General features: G+C 37.7%; 1 protein-coding gene across 3 annotated transcripts in view; it reads right to left on the bottom strand.

Moving 5' to 3' along the window:
* SGCZ (sarcoglycan zeta) overlaps window positions 1–19,978 on the bottom strand; it is a 419,779-nt gene that overhangs the window by 57,125 nt on the left and 342,676 nt on the right. For all 3 annotated transcript variants that reach the window (XM_069855985.1, XM_069855983.1, XM_069855986.1), the window contains one exon: window positions 16,252–16,339. In XM_069855985.1, coding sequence (XP_069712086.1) covers window positions 16,252–16,339 — 88 coding nt within the window. The remainder of the gene's footprint in view (window positions 1–16,251; window positions 16,340–19,978) is intronic.

Genomic DNA, 19,978 nt, shown 5'->3' with positions numbered 1-19,978 from the left:
AGTTCATTACATTTCCATGCAAAATCGGTGGGAAAGTTTCCATTCTTCTTGTTTGCTGAGTTAAGCTATAAAGTTATTGTTGTTTGGCCACTACTTGTTTTATGAAAATCCAAAGTTGCCTATGAAGTAACTGAAGTATATTGTTTACAGGGTATTCCACTGAAAAGGAATGCAAGTTAAAAAAGACAGAACAATACATGCTGTGCTTAAGGACCAGGACATTCACATAAAACAGCAAGACTAAACACAAGACAGCAAGCAGAGTACAAAATTTCTTCATTACATAGATGAAACTCAGAGACAAAAAAGCAATGTTGCATTTCTCTTTGGGAAATATAATATTTTGCAGATCATAAAGTCATTAGAATTATAGAATCATAGAATGGTTTGGGTTGGAAAGGACTTTAAAGATCATTTAGTTCCAACCCCCTGCTGTGAGTAGGGATATCCCACTAGATCAGGCTGCCCAAGACCCCATCCATCCTGGCCCCAAACACCTCCAGGGATGGAGGATCCACAGCTTCCCTGGGCAACCTGTGCCAGTGTCTCACCACTCTCATGGTGAAGAAATTCCTTCTTATGTCTACTATAATTAATTCTAATTAATTCCTCTCTAAAATTGATTTTATTTATCATTATATAGCTCCTTTAGGTTAGTCTAAAATTTCTGCTGAATGTTCTAAAAATTTCCCTACAATTCTACTGAAAATCACTTATCTGTAAATGTCTACAACCATGCTTGTTTCTCTTCTTAAAATCAGATCTGATGTTTGATCCATTTGCATCCTTTGAGACCTTATCGCTAACACGTGTACTCTCCAAAATAATTGTTAACACTGCAAGTACCTTTCTGCTGCCCATTTTATCATTCTGAAGTGAACTGGACTGGAACTGAAATTGAATGAAGTGAAATACATTCATTTCACCTAGTGACTTCTTACCTATTGTCTTCCTGATTTTACCCTGTGAGCTTTTTATTAACTATTACGCATCTTCACGAAGATTTAAGACTAAAAGCATTTCAGTTTTTACTTTCTTACTAGTTATTTTCTCTGCAGGCATTAAAGTCATTCTGAAATTTAGTTTTATTCTTAGGTATTTTGAACATTTTTATTGTTGGTCATATTTATTTAAATTAAATGCTAATTTAAACATTTTTACTTGTATTCTTTATATACAATTATTATTCAGAGGTTAAGAGGCTAGTTTTCAAGCTTTCTTCCCCTCCTGCCCCACTCCCAGTTTTATGAAAAAGACACAAGTTGTTTTTACAGATGATTTTGTCAGATTTCCATGGACTTCAACTATAACCTGTTGTGACTAGATATTGTATAATATTGAATAATATTATTCACTATGTCATGAATTAGACCATTAAAACATTTGCAAATGAAAATTAAACTTTGCCATAAAAAATTGAATCCATCACATTTTAAGAGAAGATGACTAAAAGAAAGGACATGAGATACCAGAATACCTAGAAGCTTTCTTGGAAAAGGAATGTTAAAAAAAAAGTTTGACATTTTTATAAAATTAAGTCAACACCAATAGCTATAATATAGGGAGGACTAAAAAATCTACTTTTTCCAAGGTGACTGTTTCTCAGATTATCTGCTTTAGATAGAGTACAAATATGCTGACAATACCTATGCAAAAGTTGTTAGCACTTCATTCAAACATACTTTATCTGAGAAAGATTCAATGAAAGGATGTCCAAAATAGCAAAAGACATGGATTTTACTTACAAAAAGGCTACCACTGGATACAGCTGGGTAGTAAAACAAGACTAAAAAATTATAGTCTGATGAGTAGAAAATGGTAATATTAAACCCTTCTGCTACTTGTTAGATTAGTAAACTACATTTGAAGATTTCTGAACAACTATCATCCACTATGATGACAGTACAAATGATGATGGCTTAGCCCAGCTCTCAGGATTTTTGTATTATTCATATAGGAAACTAATTGTCTCCTTGCCCTTGACAGTGAGACAAAGGCCAGGAAAGCTGAAGAAGCAGATATGAGCCCTTAGATTCTGGAAGTGTCTCTTCTGATTAAGGTTCTCAATGGAGTTAATCATTGACTTGTAACACAGAAGACGTAGTTCAGTTCACAGATGAAAACATCTACTTCAGCTTCCTACCCTGCTGACACTTAAATTCTGCATCTTTATCTGTTATTTGAATCACTTTCAGATTGTCTACCTTTTAAATACACCACTTAGGCTAGACTGATACCCTTGGGTGTAGGATTTATGGTAACGGAAGAAGTTTAGTATCATGGGGAAATCTGAACTGCTCCCAAAGGGATGTGTGATTTTCTATCTGAAAAAAAAAAATTCTAACATAGATGCACACAGATGAATGTACAAATCCGGACGCAAGACCTGCTGCGTAGGTGGAACTTTTATCTGGACTTGCTGAAAGATTTTGCTATCCCTGAGCAGCCAGTTCCAGTACCAAATAAACCTTTTGGTGAAGCATTCTTTCCTGATGTCTAATCTGAATTTGCCCTGGCAAAGCTCGAAGCCATTCCCTTTCATTCTATTGCCTATCGCTTGGGAAAAGATACCAACATCCACTTTGCTACCACCTCCTTTCAGATAGTCATAGACAGTGATAAGGTCTCCTGTCAACCTGCTGTTCTCTAAGTTAAACTATCCCCGTTCTCTCAGCGGCTCCTCATAAGACCTGTTATCCAGACCCTTCATTGTCCTTCTCTTGACATGCTCCAGCACTTCAATGTCTGTCTTCAATTGAGGGGCCCAAAAGTGAGCACAGTATTCGAGGTGTGGCCTCACTAATGCCAAGTATAGGGGCACAATCACTTCCCTGGTCCTGCTATTCACACTATTTCTGATAGAGTCAGAGATGCCATTGGCCACCTGGACACACTGCTGGCTCACGTTCAGCTGGCTGTCAACCAACATCCCCAGGTCATTCTCTGCCAGGCAGCTTTCCAACCAGTCTTCCACCAGCCTGTAGTGCTACACGGGGTTGTCGTGTCCCAAGTGCAGGACTCTGCACTTGGCCTTGTTAAACCTCATCACACTGGCCTCAGCCCATCAATCCACCCTGTACAGATTTGTCTGTAGAGCCTCCCTACCTTCCAGCAGATTGACCATTCCTTCCAGGTTAATGTCATCTGCAAACTTGCTAAGGGTACCCTCAATCCCCTCATCCAGGTCATTGGTAAATATTTTGCACAGGACTGGACCCAACACTGAACCCTTGGGTTCACAACTTGTGACCGGACTCCAGCTGGACTTAACTCCATTCACCACCATGCTTTAGGCCCAGCCATCCAGCCAGTTTTTAACCCAGCAGAGGGTACGCCTCTTCAGCCCAGTAGAAGCCAGTTTCTCAAGCAGAATACAGTGAGAAATGGTGTCAAAACCCCATGCTGAGTGGGCCTGATCACCTGGATGCCCTGTGTGTGCTGTGTGAGAGTGCTAAAGAGGACCATGACCTTCCTTAGTACTGAGTTTAGACTGACAGGCCTGTAGTCTCTGGACCCTCCCTCCAATGCTTCTTGTAAATGGCTGCAACACCTGCCAGGCTCCTGTCAAGTGTAACTTCCCCAGTCAGACAGGACTGCTGGTAGGTGATGGAAGAGGTTTGGCAAGCAACCCCGCCAGCTCCCTTAATATGCTTGGATGGATCCCACCCGGCCCCATAGACTTGTGAATGTCTATTAGGCTAAGCAGGTCTCTGAGCATTTCCTTTTGGATTACTGGAGCTTTGTTTTGCTCTTCTTCCCTGTCTTTTGTCTCAGGAGTCTGAGTACTCAGAGAACATCTGACTTTACTATTAAAGACTGAGTTAAAGAATCACAGGATCACAGAATCACTAGGTTGGAAAAGACCCACAGGATCATTGAGTCCAACCATTCCTATCAAAAAGAAGGCATTAAATACCTCAGCCTTATCATCATCCTTTGTCACTATTGTTCCCCCTGCATCCAGTAAAGGATGGAGATTGTACTTGGCCCTCCTTTTGTTGTTAATATATTCATAGAAACATTTTTTGTTATCTTTCACAGAATTGGCCAGTTTAAGCTCTAGTTTGGCTTTAGCCCTTCTGCTTTTCTCTCTGCATGATCTCACTTCATCCTTTTAGTCCTCCTGAGATGTCTGCCCCTTCTTCCAAAGCTAATATGTTTGCCTCTTTTCTCCCAGATCCACCCAAAGCTCTATTCAGCTAATCATTAATTCAGTACCATCTGTTCACAACTCAGCTGCAACTGCAATATTTATCACATTAAGAATAACCTAAGGAAAAAGAAGATTTCAGAGATATATTTATGTATTACAGAAATTTTGAAAATCTATACTAAATATACCTTTAAATATCTGTATATGCCTGAGACAAATTACATCAAGATAGCTCTGCCCGTCTACAAATGGCACAATTAAACATCTCTAGTATTGGCATAATGTGGAATTTGAAACTCCATACAGTTCTAAGTGGAGGCAAAGTAATTAAAGGCAAATAAACCTAATTATCCTAATAAATAAACACAACAAACCAGCTATGTCATACTGACCTGGTATTTTCCAATATATTATTAAAGTTTTCGGTGTTATATATGGAGGCTGGTTTTGGAACTGCATTTGTTTATAGGACTCAGACAAAGCAGTTCAGTAAATATCAAGTAAGCTTCAACATTAGTATTTAATAACATATAAGAATTGTAAAGTACCTGAGATGCAGTTTCTGATTCTCTAAAGACAGGTGAGAGGAATTTCTAGCAAACAGAAGTTTTTTATTTATTTTTTAATACCAGTCACCTAGTAAATATGAAGTACAACTTGTGGTCTAAGAGGTCCATGATCTTGTACGGATAAAAAATTTTCATGGACACACAAATGTTTCTAAGGCTGACTACCCACTCACATAAATCTCTTTTACGCATAGAAACAGACTAATTCCCCATAGCTGGTTAGTAAGATAACTAATAGAACTCAGACTTTTTAAAGATAACTTAGCTGAAGCAAGACTCTATTATTACAATCAAATTACTTCTCACACCTATTTCTGATAAATCTCTTTACGATCTTTAACAGCAGCAGCATGCTGTTGAGTTTCTTCTTCCCAGTGTTCTCTGTAGCTCAGAAGGAGAACATCAGAAACATTTCACTACTCTTTTCTCTCTCTCTTTTTTAAAATTCTGTTTTCAATTTAATTAAGTTTAAAAATGGCTTTGCATTTATTTGCCCTTATTTCATCCTTCACCTAAGCCACTTCCATTAGAATACAATATTATTAACAATATTAATGAGCAGTTTGAACATCAGGGGAAAAATGGGGGTTAAAAAAATCTTAATGTCCTATCAGGGACTTGCTAAAGGTCCAGATGCTGTAGGTAATTTAATAATGCTTAGCACCCAGCAGCAGCCTTGTGAATGGCACAATGCTTGCACAGCATCTGTTTTTGCAGTTAAATGAAGTATTAGCAGTTGATGAAGCTAAAGACAAAGAACTAGAACCATCTCTGGGAAGTATTCCTCAAATCCTACTTAATAACCTCCAAATAATGTCTATTTCTTTGACTTCTGGGATCTTTTTTCTACAAAAGGAAATCACTTCATTCCTGCTCTGAACATCTGGGTAGTAGTTATGATTTTTGTATTGGCCAACAGCGTTTGGGTAACAGGAGCAGGACAGATGGCAATGGATTAATGTTTAAACACTAACACTTCTGTACAGCCGTGCAAACTACTAATAACATCATCTCACTCAGCCTCTACTTCTCCAATTAAATCCATTTCATAGTTCCATGTCCACTAGTATAGTATAGGGGGAAAAATACTATATTTCAATATTGAATATAAAATAGTTGAGAATTGAAACAAAATATCTTTTTTCCTAGTTTTCAGTGCCAGTCCTCTAGAAATAATGGAAACATACAGACTTGCATTTAAATGCAATGAGGAAAAATGAAAAGCCTATAAAGCAGAAAAGTAAGCAGAGGACTGTGTACTGCTGGCAAAAGAGCCACTGATTATTGAAATCTACTTCAGAGCGTGTCTAGTCTCATTACAGATACTCCAGGGTTAAAGTTAACATTGAGATTAAATACTAAGGTACTGAGCTGAGGCTCGTATCTAGTGTATCAGACACTCCTCTGCACAGGGGTACCACTGCAGTCTTGCTGCTCCTCCACAATTGCTGCCAGGAAAACACTGATTTAGCGTTCCTTGTCATCTTTTTCTTATAAATTCTAAAGTGAGAGTGGGCATAGAACATTAACTGTTGTGCTTTCATGAGAATAGGCATGTGGCTGCTGCTTTTCCAAAGGTTATTCTATGGGAAGCCAGCATGCAGCCAGTCCTCTGTGTGCCCAGCTTTTTCTGTCAGCAGCTGGGACCTGAGGCTTCACTTGAAGCCTGGCTTCCAGGAGGCTGCCTGTGGAAGACCTGCTACTTGTCCCTCCTAGTTCCCTCCACAGCTTTATTCTTTACCCCTGCAAAAGAATCAGAATATTTCAAGTTGGAAAGGACCTGTAAGGATCATTGAGTCCAACTCCCTACTCCTTGCAGGACTATCTAAAATAAAACTATATGACTGAGAGCATTGCCCAGATGCTCCTTGAATTCTTACAGGCTTGATGCTGTGACGACTTCCTTGGGGAACCATGCTCCAGTGCCTGACCATTGTTTCAGTGAAGAATCACCTCTTCCTGAAGTCCAATCTGAACATCTACTGATGCTGCTTCATACTTTTTCCATGTGCAAAGAAAAAATTGTCCACTTTCATAACAGTAGCTCACCAAAACCTAATATTTGTAGTGAATAAAAGAAAATTGGAGCAGCTGCAGAAATAAAGAATGCACACTGCCCAGTAGCTACATACACCTTAGAGGATTTCTAATGTCCAAAACTTAAGAATGCATTCTGCATCTTTTCCTCCATGTGCTTTGTCCTTTCCAAGCTATCTCTAGATGATGGAAATGAAAACACATTGAAAAAGGTACTGGACCTTAAAATTCCCTCCAAACGCAGATGATAGTAAACTCAGAGAGAAAATAACCTGCATGTATTCTGTCTGTGCTACAAATATTAGAGGGAAGTATCAAACAAGTTATAACAGTAAAAGGTAAGATTTCCTTCTTGTCTGTTAGTTAGACAGCAAAAGGTGCTCTACACATTAAATCAATACAACTTCAGATATGAACTAACACAAGCTGTATCTTGCATCCAAGGTAGAAAGAGTCTTCCTGAGCTCAGAGTAAGGGAAAGAAAATGAAAAGAAGAAAAGCTGGTTCAAGACTCCAATGTCAAAAACTTACAATCTAAAGAAGGCAGAAAGAACAAAAAAATATACTGAATGCAGAAATAAAAGTGGTCTCAAGACTCCAGCTATGAAAGTATCAATGAAGTGTTTAAATAATCTAACCATCAGTGATTACTTTTAAGATAAAAAAAACCATTTGTAACAGGCTAATGAGGATGACAGTACTTGAAGCAGGGAATCTTATATCCACAGCAAACATCTTCTTTGCTACACTCTTTAGAGCCAACAATATACAAGCACTCTCCCCCCTGAAACAATCACACAGAAATTACACAGAATTAAATTATTGTCCTGCTGCTGCTTGCATTTGCATTTATTCATGGGGGAATTTTTAATTCTTGACATATAAATGGACACGATATGCTCTTGTATTTCAGGAAGGTGTTTTCAGGTTAAATAATGGCCATATCTACCAGAAGTAATTACCACTTGGCCCTAATAAGTGACAGAGAAATAGCTTACTACTCTTTATTTTTATAGCATACTTTTCTGGTGACTATTCATAAAGGAGATGTAAGATATATTTTACACCATAGGGTATTTAAAATATTAAATAACAATGTAGTGTTATGCTTGTACATAACATACAATGATAATAAGACTATCATAAAGGTGTGAAAGATGCTGCTTAAAAATTGAAAATGTACCTAAATTATTAAAAGCAATGTGAAATACTGTGTAAAATATCTCTCTCTCTTGTTACCCACACACAAAATGGATTTCAAATGGTTGATGATACCCAGTATATTTAATAGTTTTGTGAGTTAATTATGGAATTGATGTATTAAAAAAAGTACTCTTTTTCAATCCAGTGAATGCAAGGGCTAGTCATAAGAGCCCAAGTTCACCGCTGCTGAATGTCAAATCATAGAATCATTAAAGTTGAAAAAGGCCTCCAAATCATCAAGTCCAACTGTCAGCCAAACACCACCATGCCTACTAAACCATGTCCCAAAGTGCCATGTCTCCAGGGATGGTGATTATACCATTTCCCTGAGCAGACTGTTCTGATGCTTCACCACTCTTTCAGTAAAGAAATTTTTCCTAATACCCAATCTAGAACTCCACTGGTGTAACTTGAGGCCATTTCCTCTTGTCCTACTACTTGTCACTTAGGAGAAGAGACCAACATCCACCTCACTACAACCTCCTTTCAGGTAGTTGTAGAGAGCGATAAGGACTCTCCTCAGCCTCCTCTTCTCCAGGCTCACACCATCCCAGTTCCCTCAAGTGTTGCTCATAAGACTTGTGCTCCAGACCCTTCATCAGCTTTCTTATACATCTTTGTATATGCTCCACCACCTCAATGTCCTTCTTGTAATGAGAGGCCCCAAACTGAACACGGTATTCAAGGTGTGGCCCCACCAGCCCAAAGTACAAGGGCATGATCATTTCCCTACCCCTGCTGGCCACACCATTTGATACAAGCCAGGATGCTGTTGACTTTTCTGGTCACGCTGCTGGCTCATGTTCAACCAGCTGTCAGCCAACGGCCCCAGGTCCTTCTTGGCCAGGCAGCGTTTCAGCCACTCTTCCCCAAGCCCATAGCACTGCATGGGGTTGTTGTGTCCCAGGTGTATGACCTGGCACAGCCTGCCTAGATCCCTCTGTAGAGCCTTCCTGCCTTTGAGCAGATTGAAACTCCTGCCCAGTTTGGTGTCATGTGCAAACAGTGTGGAAGCATTCAATCCCTTCATCTGCATCATTGATAAGGATACTAAACAAGACTGGCCACAACACTGAGCCCTAGGAAACACTGCTTGTGACCAGCCACCAAATGGATTTAACTTCATTCACCACAAATCTCTGGGCTTGCCCATCCAGTCAGTTTTTTACCCAGTGAAGAGTATATCTGTCTAAGGGAAATGGTGTTAAAATCTTTACTAAAGTCCAGATAAATAACATCTACAGACTTTCCCTCATCCATTAGGTGGTTCACCTGGTCATTGCAGTAGATCAGGTTGGTCAAGAAGGACCTGCCTTTCATGAACCCATGGTAGCTGAACCTGATCTCCTGGTTGTCTTCTACATGCCTGGTGAGCACACTCAAGATGTGTTGCTCTATAATCTTACCTGCTATCAACAGGCTGGCAGGCCTGTAGTTCACTGGATCCTCCCTCTGGTGCTTCTTGTAGATGAGTGTAACATTGCTAAATCTCCAGTCATGTGGGACCTTCCTTGTTAACCTCGACTGCTGATTAAATGGTGGAGGCTGGCTTGGCAAGCTTTTCCACCAGCTCCTTCAGTACTCTCAGGTGGATCCCATTGGGTCTCATAGACCTGTGAGTGTCCAGGTAGCATAGCATGTCATTAACTCCTACCTGGATAAGGTGGGGGGGATGGTATTCTGCTCTCTATCCCTGTCTTCCAGCTCAGCAGGAGGGGGTGGTGTGTGTGAGTACCCTGGGAATAATTGGTCGGATATTAAAGACTGAGGCAAAGAAGGTATTAATTACCTCAGCCTTATCCTCATCCTCGATGGCAATGTTGCACCCTGCATGCAATAAAGGATGGATATTCTCCTTGCCTCTCTTTTCTTGCTAATGTATTTGTAAAAATGTTTTGATATGTCTCACAACGGTAGACAGATTGAGTTTTGTTGCCTATGCTGTGTGCATTGGTGTAGAGGCACTTGGGCTGGGCTATTGATTCCACCCTCAGTATTGGTATCTCACCCCTAGGCTCATCTCTCATGAGCCTAGTTATATCCCCCTCCCCCTTCAAACCTTGTTTAAAGGCCTCTTGATGAGCCCTATAAACTCACTAGTGAGAATCCTTGAAGCCCATCTGTTGCTAAGTGGCCTGGCACTGTATAAACCTCCCCACGACAAAAAAAACCCAGAATTCCACCAACAGCACCAGTCACTGAAACACATGTTAATCAGGTGAGTTTTCCTGTGCCTTTCAGTGTTCTTCCCTGACATTGATGGGATTGTGGAAAATACTACGTGTGCTCCTGATCCTTTAACAAATTAGCCCAGTGCCCTGAAACTCCTTTTCACAGCTTTTGGACTTCTCTCTGCAATTTCATAACTTCCAGCCTGCATAACAAATAGTGGGTAATAATCATAGAGCTGCACTAGACCAGGGAGTTTCCTAGGAGCCTTTTCTAGTAACTTATCTAACCTGGGATCTAGGGAGGCAGCAAACTTTCCTGTGGGATGGGTCTGTTCAGCATTTTGGGCCCTTCATTCCCCTCAGAAGGGAGTCACCTATGACGCTTACCCTCTCTTTTTTTCTTAACAGAGGCAGTCATAATGTATTGGTCTGACTGACTTGCCCAAGCCAACCCACTGGAAGGACCTTCACCTACATCCTCCTTTGCCTGACCCTGAAGTTCTAGTGCTCCATATCTGTATTACTGTCATGCAAACTGCCGCTCATGCCTTTCTGACATGCCTGTTTGGCCATCCTGTTTGCCAAAATTTTCAGAGCTTAATATTTTCCTAATACCACACTTCAAAATAATTTATTAACGTGAGTAGATTCTCATGATAGCTTAGCCAAAGTTGTTAAGAGTATATCTGACTATATTTTATGGGAACTTCTATTACAAAATCTGTTATAGTGCAGATGGTAGTGCAGACAGAAAGCGGAAACAGGCAACATCACGCTGCACTGTAAATTATGAGAAGGGATGAGACTCACATTCCATCTGGACATTTCAACTGTTATGAGCAACATGGTTCGCTTTCTGACTGCCTCTTGGCTCATCTCTTGCGCTTTGCCAGGAGGAGACATAAAACCATATGGCCTTTCAGGAACTGCAACATTATACCTTCTGCAGTGATTTCTAAAGCTGAGAGAGATCCTTTAACTCCGTAGAAAAGTACAAGGTAGCTAAGCTGTACTAAAGATGGGCAAATTATCTCACATTTACCTCCGTTTAAAAAGTATGACAATGGATTTGTACCACATACTAGCAGATGAGCTGTATTATCACCTCCTGATAAATTGTTTATTTTCTTATATTTGGAAAGGGTGTTTAGCTGGCTATAAAATGTCAATATGAAACATTACACCGTAGAATTTATATATTCAGAATTTATAATATTTTGCTGTGTAAGTTATCTAATTGTTCTCTGACTCAAAAGGGGAAAATACTAGACAAAAGCATAATCTTCAACAGAAAATTTCATTTAATTTGCAAAAACATCTGAAAAAAAAACAAATGATAGAAGTAACTTAGCACAGAAATTGTAGAACCTGTGTTCATTCTTTTTGTATTAAAAAAAGAAGAGGGAATGAATTAACTATAAGTTAAAAACCTTTGCTACAATGAGAAAAGTCTGATTAATGACAAAATGCCCGCAAAGAAGATTTTGAGCTATTACGTAGTCAGTCTGAAGTTCAATATGAAATACTCCTGGCTGCACAACGCTGCAAAAACTAGTCTATGAATTCATCTAGGTATGATAAAAGTGAGTTGCCTGTATTTCTGATTTCCACACAACAGTGATTTTAAGGACCAAAATTTGAGGGGTTTTGATCCTATTTTTAGTTAAGGAATACAGATACAGAGAATGCTGATAAATGGGTAACTAATTTATTTGACTTCTTTTTTTGCAAAAGGTCTTAACAATATTCATAATCCTACTGCCACAGTGGTTACAAGAGCAATTGCTTTAATACGGGAATTAGACTAGCAGAATATTTAGTATATTTTAGATTTTTTGAAATTTTATTCTAGTTTGGGGCTACAAATAGGCAAATATCTCTGTAAAGGAAAAGAGAAAGGCTTTATTTTACATGTTCCTGAAAATTAAGTTCTGATCCATACTTGCCCAGCTGAAGAGGAGAAGCAGCTAATGAGGGTGTGTAAAACATCATCATCCCTTCTCTTCCCATCACCCTACTATTGACAATACAAGAATGATTATATTAATAAGAGAGAGAGAGGATGTTTGCTCTTTTTTTCTCTTTTCCTACTGTGAGTATGACCACTCTGCAACTACCTTCTTCCTACAGCATTTATGAGAAAAGACCTTGTATTTGAGGCTTGCAAACAAGATTAAAAAATAAAGAGAAAAATATCATCCATGGTTACTTAGGCCTGTTACTACTTCTATTGTCTTACTGGATACTTAGTTCAAGTTCATAGTAATCTTAAATAATTAAATGTCTAACCATATATTCAAAGATTTAGATCAACATGTGCACACGTATTATTACAAGTTCTACCACACATAATTCTAAGAGCAAGGATGCTTGAAAGTGTATCTCTTGCTTCAGATTTTGTTCCATGTCTAAATGTTGCAAAGGGACTGTCACAGGTAAGATTTAGGAAATTAATTACTTTGATCACCTCTGAAATGAAGAGGTAGCAGGATGTGTTAAGGTATATAGGCTTAGGGAACTGGCATACGTGATGTAGTTAAGAATGTTGAAGGGGACTATTTCCATTCCCACAAGGTTATACACCTGTGATTTCTAATGCCCAGTAGTTACTGCACAATACCCCATGTACTCTTCGTGAAACACAGCAAGTAAGCAAACACATTTTAAGAAAAAATTATCTCAAACAGACAATACAATTTTGTGGTAAATAGATGGAAAGTGTCATCAAATTTGAGTAGCTATACCCTTTAGTACCATTATCAGTCTTTACCAGTGCTGTAATTGAAAATTATACACGTGCCTGCTATTTTAAAGAAGTAATTGCAAGTATGTGATAAAACTTGCATTGGTATTCAAATAATTTTTATCAATTTGGAAGCCCTCAGAGATCTCAGGGTGTAGATCTACAGGTTCAGGAGCTCTCTATAGCTGTGACTTGTACAGCTCTGGAACTCCACAAGAGTTATGATTCTGTCTTAAAAAGTCCAAAGGTTAGGAAAAATGAAGTGCACATTTTTGCACATTTCAGATATCCTCAGGGATATTTATGAATGGAAAAGGTTCAAGCATTAGCAGAAATACCCATCTGAAGCAGCAAGAAGAAAACCCCAAAACACTCATGACAAAAATGAGAAAGTTGGCAAACTAATAATCAGACCTGAAGGTGAAGTTATGGTGAGTACACATGGGGGTTTCAAATGTCTCCTTTTAGTCAGATTTAATTTTGGTCCCCTTAGCACTTTTCAGCCTCACATCCTCCACTCAAAACCAGGTAAAGGTATATGTGATCTGTGCACACACCCTGGAGACAATAGACTTCTTAATTGAGGATGAGGAACATTTGTGCATTTCTAAGATCAGCAGAAAAGAGGTAGTTCTTTTTCCATATAGCTTTAAACTATGCAAACATTGACTAAATAGTGAGAAAAGGTTGTGTAAAGGTAATTCAGTAGAGTGCATAGTGTAAAGGGTATTGCTAAGTGAGGGTTGGGAGGAAAGAAAGATTATTACTCATCCATATCCAGATTAGATGCAAAAATCAATGGATGGTCATCTTTAGATCTTTATTCTGTAGCTATACTTTGTTTGGTTTGCATCTGCTGTGTTGGTCCTTAATGGCATGTCTGAAAACTGAAGGCTGTGGAGTTGTTTTTGAGATCCAGATCCAAACTTGGCACTTTCCTGATCATATGTTGTGAATAGACTAGAGCAGAAACCAGCAGTTCTAGCTAATTTGGTACAGATCACAACAAAAAAGCCTTACTGCACCTATGACTTCCTCTCTGTTCAGTTTTCACTGTCAGCATAAATATATCGTACTATAATAATGCATGCAGCCTTGGATTATTTGAGAGAATTTAATAGATAAGAGCATTTCAAAGTCATTAACTAGGTATCTTTTGTCCCTCGAGATCTTCTTTTTGTAGTTTAAAAGTATTTCTTCTCACTCCTTCCTCCACTGTTTATTTTTATGCCTGTCACTGGGTAACCACACATATACCTCCTGCAGCATACAGAACCAGCAAATGAACAAAGAGCATTTTTGAATAAGGCAGGGACTTTCGGAGCTAATAGGAAAAAAATATTTCCTGATGTCAACAAACCTGGTATAGAGAAGTCCCAACTCCTTCTCTTAGCATGGTTCCAAAATAATAATAATAATGATAATAATAATAATAATAATAATAATAATAATAATAGTAATAATAATAATAATCAACAACTCTTTTTTCTACTTTACACAGCAAATATTTTTAGAAGGGAAGTCAGGAATAACAGATTTTGAATTTTAAGCACTTGTTAATTTCTTTGATTTCCAATGGCAGAATGTTCAAGCTTTTACTGATTGTACTGGTAGTTCTGAATATCTGTACAAAGTAAGAAGCATTAAATAATAAATAAGAAAATAAGGAATATTTTAATATGCATTAAATACTGTATGAGGAATTTATCAGAAACAAAGAGGTAGACTTTTTTTATTAATACAAGAAAGAATAAAGGCCATACTTGCACTAGAAAAAGAGGAAGATAAAGAATAAGAAAAAAAGTAAATAATATTAAATACTGCAATTTAGCAAACTTCCACTGTCAAAAGACTATGAATCATCTGTACACCTAGAAGTTTATAGGTACACATTTTCATGATGGTAACTTAAGAACACATTTTTTTCAGGGTTTTATGGTTTTAGAATTTTAACCTCTACTCTGATACCTTTAAGTAGGTCAGTCACATACATTTTCAGTGCTTGATTCATTTAGGAGGAAAGGTACCAACAATCAAAATATTTTATCTATTTCAGGCAATGATAATGTTTGCTATGAGCAATTCACCTTTTAGCAATTACCAGCTGAAGTGGAAGGTTTCAATAATACAGTTACTGGATGAAACAGAACTGTGTTCCATAAACACACTGGGCAAGTGCAATATGGCTTGAACAGGTGTTAGCTTGATTTTCCTCATCTGTGTCTGCTAGAAAGTCTGGTTACCTTTGCACACTCATTTCATGTGGTCATTCAGGGAATTCAGTGCAGATGGTGTATGCACTCTGTATGCACTTGCAAAAGATTTTTTACAACTTTAAGCCATTGCCTTCAGCCAGTATTTGCTCAGTGCAGATTACAACTACTTTAAGTCAAAACTATTTGTGAGCACATCCTCAGCAAATGAGGGAAAAGAGCAGATAAAACAGTTTAAACCAGAAGTAGAGTGAAAAAAAATGAAAATATGTGGAGTCTAAGGGGTGTGTCCTCAAATTTAGATACATGCTAGTATTTTGCACATTATGTATGTGTATTTTGGATCCCACACCCAGTCAAGATATATTGTTTTCTAACAGATCTAGAACATTATTTTGTATTGATATTTTTGCCAATATTCTTAAAAAATAATGAATATCTTCAGTATTGTTTTAGTTCTGAAAATATAATAAATATCACTTCATGTTTACTAACCCAGTAAGTTTGATTTGTGTATAACATTGTAAACTTAATAAAAGCAAAGAAAAATAAACGAACTGTGGGACAGAAAAGTAGAGACGTTTTTATTTCCATTTATTCTGGAAATTTGTTTTGCTATACTTTATACTTTATAAAATATGATACAATATTTTAATGAATGACTGTCAGTATGATCACTTTCCATGTAAACTTTGAATTTAGGAAAGCACTTGGATATTTGTTTTGTTTTTATTTTTTACATTCTTTTATTCAAATTGGTTTTGATATATGCTGATACAAATACATTGCAAGAGTAATGAGGACAAACCAATTCCCACTGAAGTAATGGAAGACTGACAGAACTTGTAAGGAAATTATGGTTATTTTACCACTGAAATTATCGTTGAAACATGTTTTGCTAAAGTTTGGTTTTAGTTTGTTTTGTTACAGTTTTCTCAAAAATAATCAATTTTCATTAAGCTGTGTTTCAACTGTTTTGAGGCATCTCTACTTTCCCTGGCTTCAGCTAGTGCTGAATCATGCTCTTCTGATCCATTCTATATATTTTTTTAAGTATGGTGATGAGATTTTTATTTAGCAATATTTCATCTTCTATGTTAATAATGAAGCCTATTCATAAATCTAAACTGATACATGATAACAGTCAATAAAGAACACTCACCCACTGTCAGTTGTCCAGTTAACTGTCCCATGTGATTTCTTGCATTCACTGTTATATTTCTGTCAGACTGCAAGACCAATGGGCTGTCCTGAGAAACACGTGTAAGACAACAAATGAGAGAGCAGAAAATTGAGGTACTGTTAAGTTAGAACTAAATATAAATATGCATGCTGAGAGGGGACTTGTGCCAAATATAATAGCCTTTTCAGTAATTCCATAAAGTATTTTACTAGTCAAAGTTTTATGAAAAAGAAAAACAAGAATACCATTTTAGCTTAAAAACTTTGTTACTAGAAACCTCGCTTTAGAAACCAGAGTGGAACTTAATTTATGTAAATTGGGAGTTATTTCCTGAGGATATTACAAAGTTACAAATTCAGAAAGCATTAACACAAACCTGTTTCATTAGCCTATTCCATATATTGCTCACATATACTTTTCCAGCTACCTAACCAACACTATACTTTATTATTCTATTCATCTGTACAACCCATAGTACTAGTATTTCACTTACTAAAGCCACAAAACCACTACCAAGCATTCTTTTAAGGTAAAAAATATAGTTATTCTGAAAAAGCAAAGAAAGCAAGCACTAGAAGGTGAGCTCATAGGCCACCTTGATCCATCATCAGTTGCACCCAATAGGTAATATTAGTGACGAAGCTGAAATAGCACAAAGGCAAGTACTTTATCATATTAAGTAGAGTCTTAACATTTTTGGAGCTGGTTTGCAGCATGACTCCATCGCTAACAGCATCCTACTAGGTTTAAGTGTTTGAGGAATGCTTACATATATATTCATAGGCAAATCCTGTGTACAAAGCCAGCTTAAGGAATCTCAGAAAAAAAGACAGAACTGGATTTAGCTTCTTGAAGAACAAGGAGCCTGATCAACTCCTCTTGGGGAAGGACAGATGCACAGGAAAAGGGAAGAGCTTCAACAGAAAGTTGAGAGAAATCTAGCCTAAAAAACCAAAATAGCTTACTGATCATACTGTCATTGGAGGGATTGAATACATGAGGGGAGGGAAAATTAGGACGGCGGCTGCTGATGCAGAGGCACTTTCCTCTCTGCAATCACCTGCTACCACATTGCTCTTCTGAAGTTTGCAGTGAGGCCATGGATACATTAATGCTTCTGGCAGTTTGCTAGCACTTAGCTATGCTTAGGTTAAGTTTGTCTAACACCAATAAGACACCTGATAGAAACAGCTGGGGAAGTGGTTTAGGTAGGAATGACTAAGGGCTAGGAAATCTCTCTGGAAATCATTACATACTCATTTCAGTCTTAGATTCTTCCCTGGGCATCCATTATTGGTCATTTCTGGATTGAGCATATTAGGTTAGATAGTCTGTGTGTGTGTGTGTAACGATATATTGCTTGATCCAGTTCTTGAAAGTTTTTTTAAGGGAAGGGAAGGGACCATATATGCAGATTTATTTTTACCTGAATGACGCATTAGGTTTGCACTTCAGTTTCTATATATTACCGTTCTTCCTAGTTGTTTCCACTGTGATTATTAACTTTAAAGGGTAGTTGGTTAACTAGGAGGTCTGAAATTATTCTGAGCTAATTTCTAATAGTTCAAGTGTGCTTCACCTCTCACTGGACCACACTATGACCCCGCTAACACCCTGCCAATTAGCTCTGCATTAGAGAATCTGGCAGATGAATGTCACTGTTTGGCTTGTCCATCTTTCAAGACAAAAACCTATAATTATCAATGAGACACTGTGTTCAATGTGATTGGTTTGAGCTAAACATCTAATGCAATCAAGGGAGCTTCTGGCAACAGAGGCAGCTGCTAAGGTCCTTTTTCTCAACACTTGATTTGATTTCCACTTTCCTTACAGTCCTTTGAATATCATTAGTCTGGGCAACTGCTGCTCTGGGAAAGGAGTTTGTCCTGATAGACAGCTGCATGGTCAAAGTATACTTTTATGGAGCCCTTTTCACTTTTGCTGAGTCCATATTTGGAGTAGAGTCTTCTCAGTTAGATTAATCTCACTCCTACCATAGGAGGGTACTGCCATGCCTATTTTTGCCTGTTCAGCTAAAGGTTTGGTAATTTACACTTCCAAACACTGTTCATAGTTTGATCTGAAGGTTTCTCTCCTTTAACCTTAAGAAAATACTTTACAAGATTCTCAGGCTAAGATCTGCTTCCCAGGTTGCTTGTGCTCAGGCTCTAATTTTAAATGTAGACCTTGGGTTTCAAATTCTCAAGTACAGGATAATGAAAGAGTAGATGAGCAAAACTTTTGTTTGTTTGTTTTCTCATTTCCCTGTCTTATTTAGAAGATGAAAAGAAAGAAGTTAAGAACTTAAATCTATATTCCTTAGTTCCTGGATATCAAATATAGAACTGCAAGCTTAAATTCTGGACTAAATAAAATCCAGTGGAAAAAGTTGTATCAATTTAAGCAGTTCAGTGTTTTGTCTTACTATTTATCTGCACCTCTGTTTTGGTATTCAAAGGTAGGCTACTCAGAGGAGTTAGCAACTCAGAGAAGACTTAGCTGAAATCAGTGGAATTATAGATCTGTAAGACCAGTATCAAGAGAGATGAGTGTTAGTCACATGACTATAAAATTAACATATATCTATAGCATAAAAATGTTGGATAGTTTTATCTCTGGACTACCAGATCTGCTATTCTCTTTATATGAATTTCAGCTTGGAATTGATAGACTTGTTAATCCACGAAATTCATTACATTCAGATGTTAGAAGAGAGATACAAATATGCCATCACACTGTTTTCTTGGAAATTTAAAAAAATGTTTGATGAATATATAAACACAAAAATTTGGAAAAAAAAAAAAAACGTTATGATTAAGTTCTCCAGATATTGTGGAAGTATTTGAAAGTAAAGGTTTATTCTGAAGCCTAGGAACAGGCATAGGTGCTTTCTTGATATAACTTTCTAGGCTGACAAAGAATAAAAAAAGATAATAAAAAAGATAAATAAATATTCTTTGCATATTTACTTAATTTAAAAAAAAATCTTTAAGTTATACTGGACAAGAAAACACACACACTTGAAAAAAGCAACAAAGGTCTATTACTTCTGTTGCTGACATTATACAGCTATATAGCAGATCTTCAATTTAGAAGTGACCATTATGAGTATACAAGGTCCAACACAACAAGACAATATTAATAACTAAAATCTGTAGAGGGATGCTCTCAGTTCCATCAGCCCTTACTGGCCCTGTCCAACTTCCCTGGGGCCTTCCTTATCCTGGGGGCAAGGGGTGCATTTCTATCCAGTCACATTTAACGGCCTCCCCCTGCCGGGTTGTCCTGCTTGGCCTCCCCCTGCAGGGTTTTCCTGCTTGGCTTCCCCCATCCTTTAGACAGCCGTCGGCCCTCACTGTTCCCTAACATATATAAGGCACTCAAGAACTAACTGATGCTCTTTGTATGAGACAATCGCTGTGATAAGACCCAAAGTGTTACAACTTTAAGATTGTCAGTAGTGTGTTAAAGGTAAACCAGATGAATGTGATGTAACTATAGCCACTTCTTAGCTTGAACAAGTTTGCAGCTGCAATTCATAAACAGAAAAATAAGCAAAACAATTCAGGGGATATTTTCAAAAAGATTTCCTAGATCTGAATCCAGTTATAGATAAAATTGAAATCTGGAGGACAAAAAGTTTGGGTGGGTTGTTTTGTTTTTTTTGTTTGTTTGTCTGTTTTTCTAGGGTTTTTTTTGTGTAGGG

Source organism: Phaenicophaeus curvirostris, chromosome 4 (assembly GCF_032191515.1).
Source record: "Phaenicophaeus curvirostris isolate KB17595 chromosome 4, BPBGC_Pcur_1.0, whole genome shotgun sequence".
NCBI classification, from domain to species: domain Eukaryota; kingdom Metazoa; phylum Chordata; class Aves; order Cuculiformes; family Cuculidae; genus Phaenicophaeus; species Phaenicophaeus curvirostris.
Note: the sequence above shows the minus strand (reverse complement) of the source record. Positions and strands in the feature narration are given on the sequence as shown.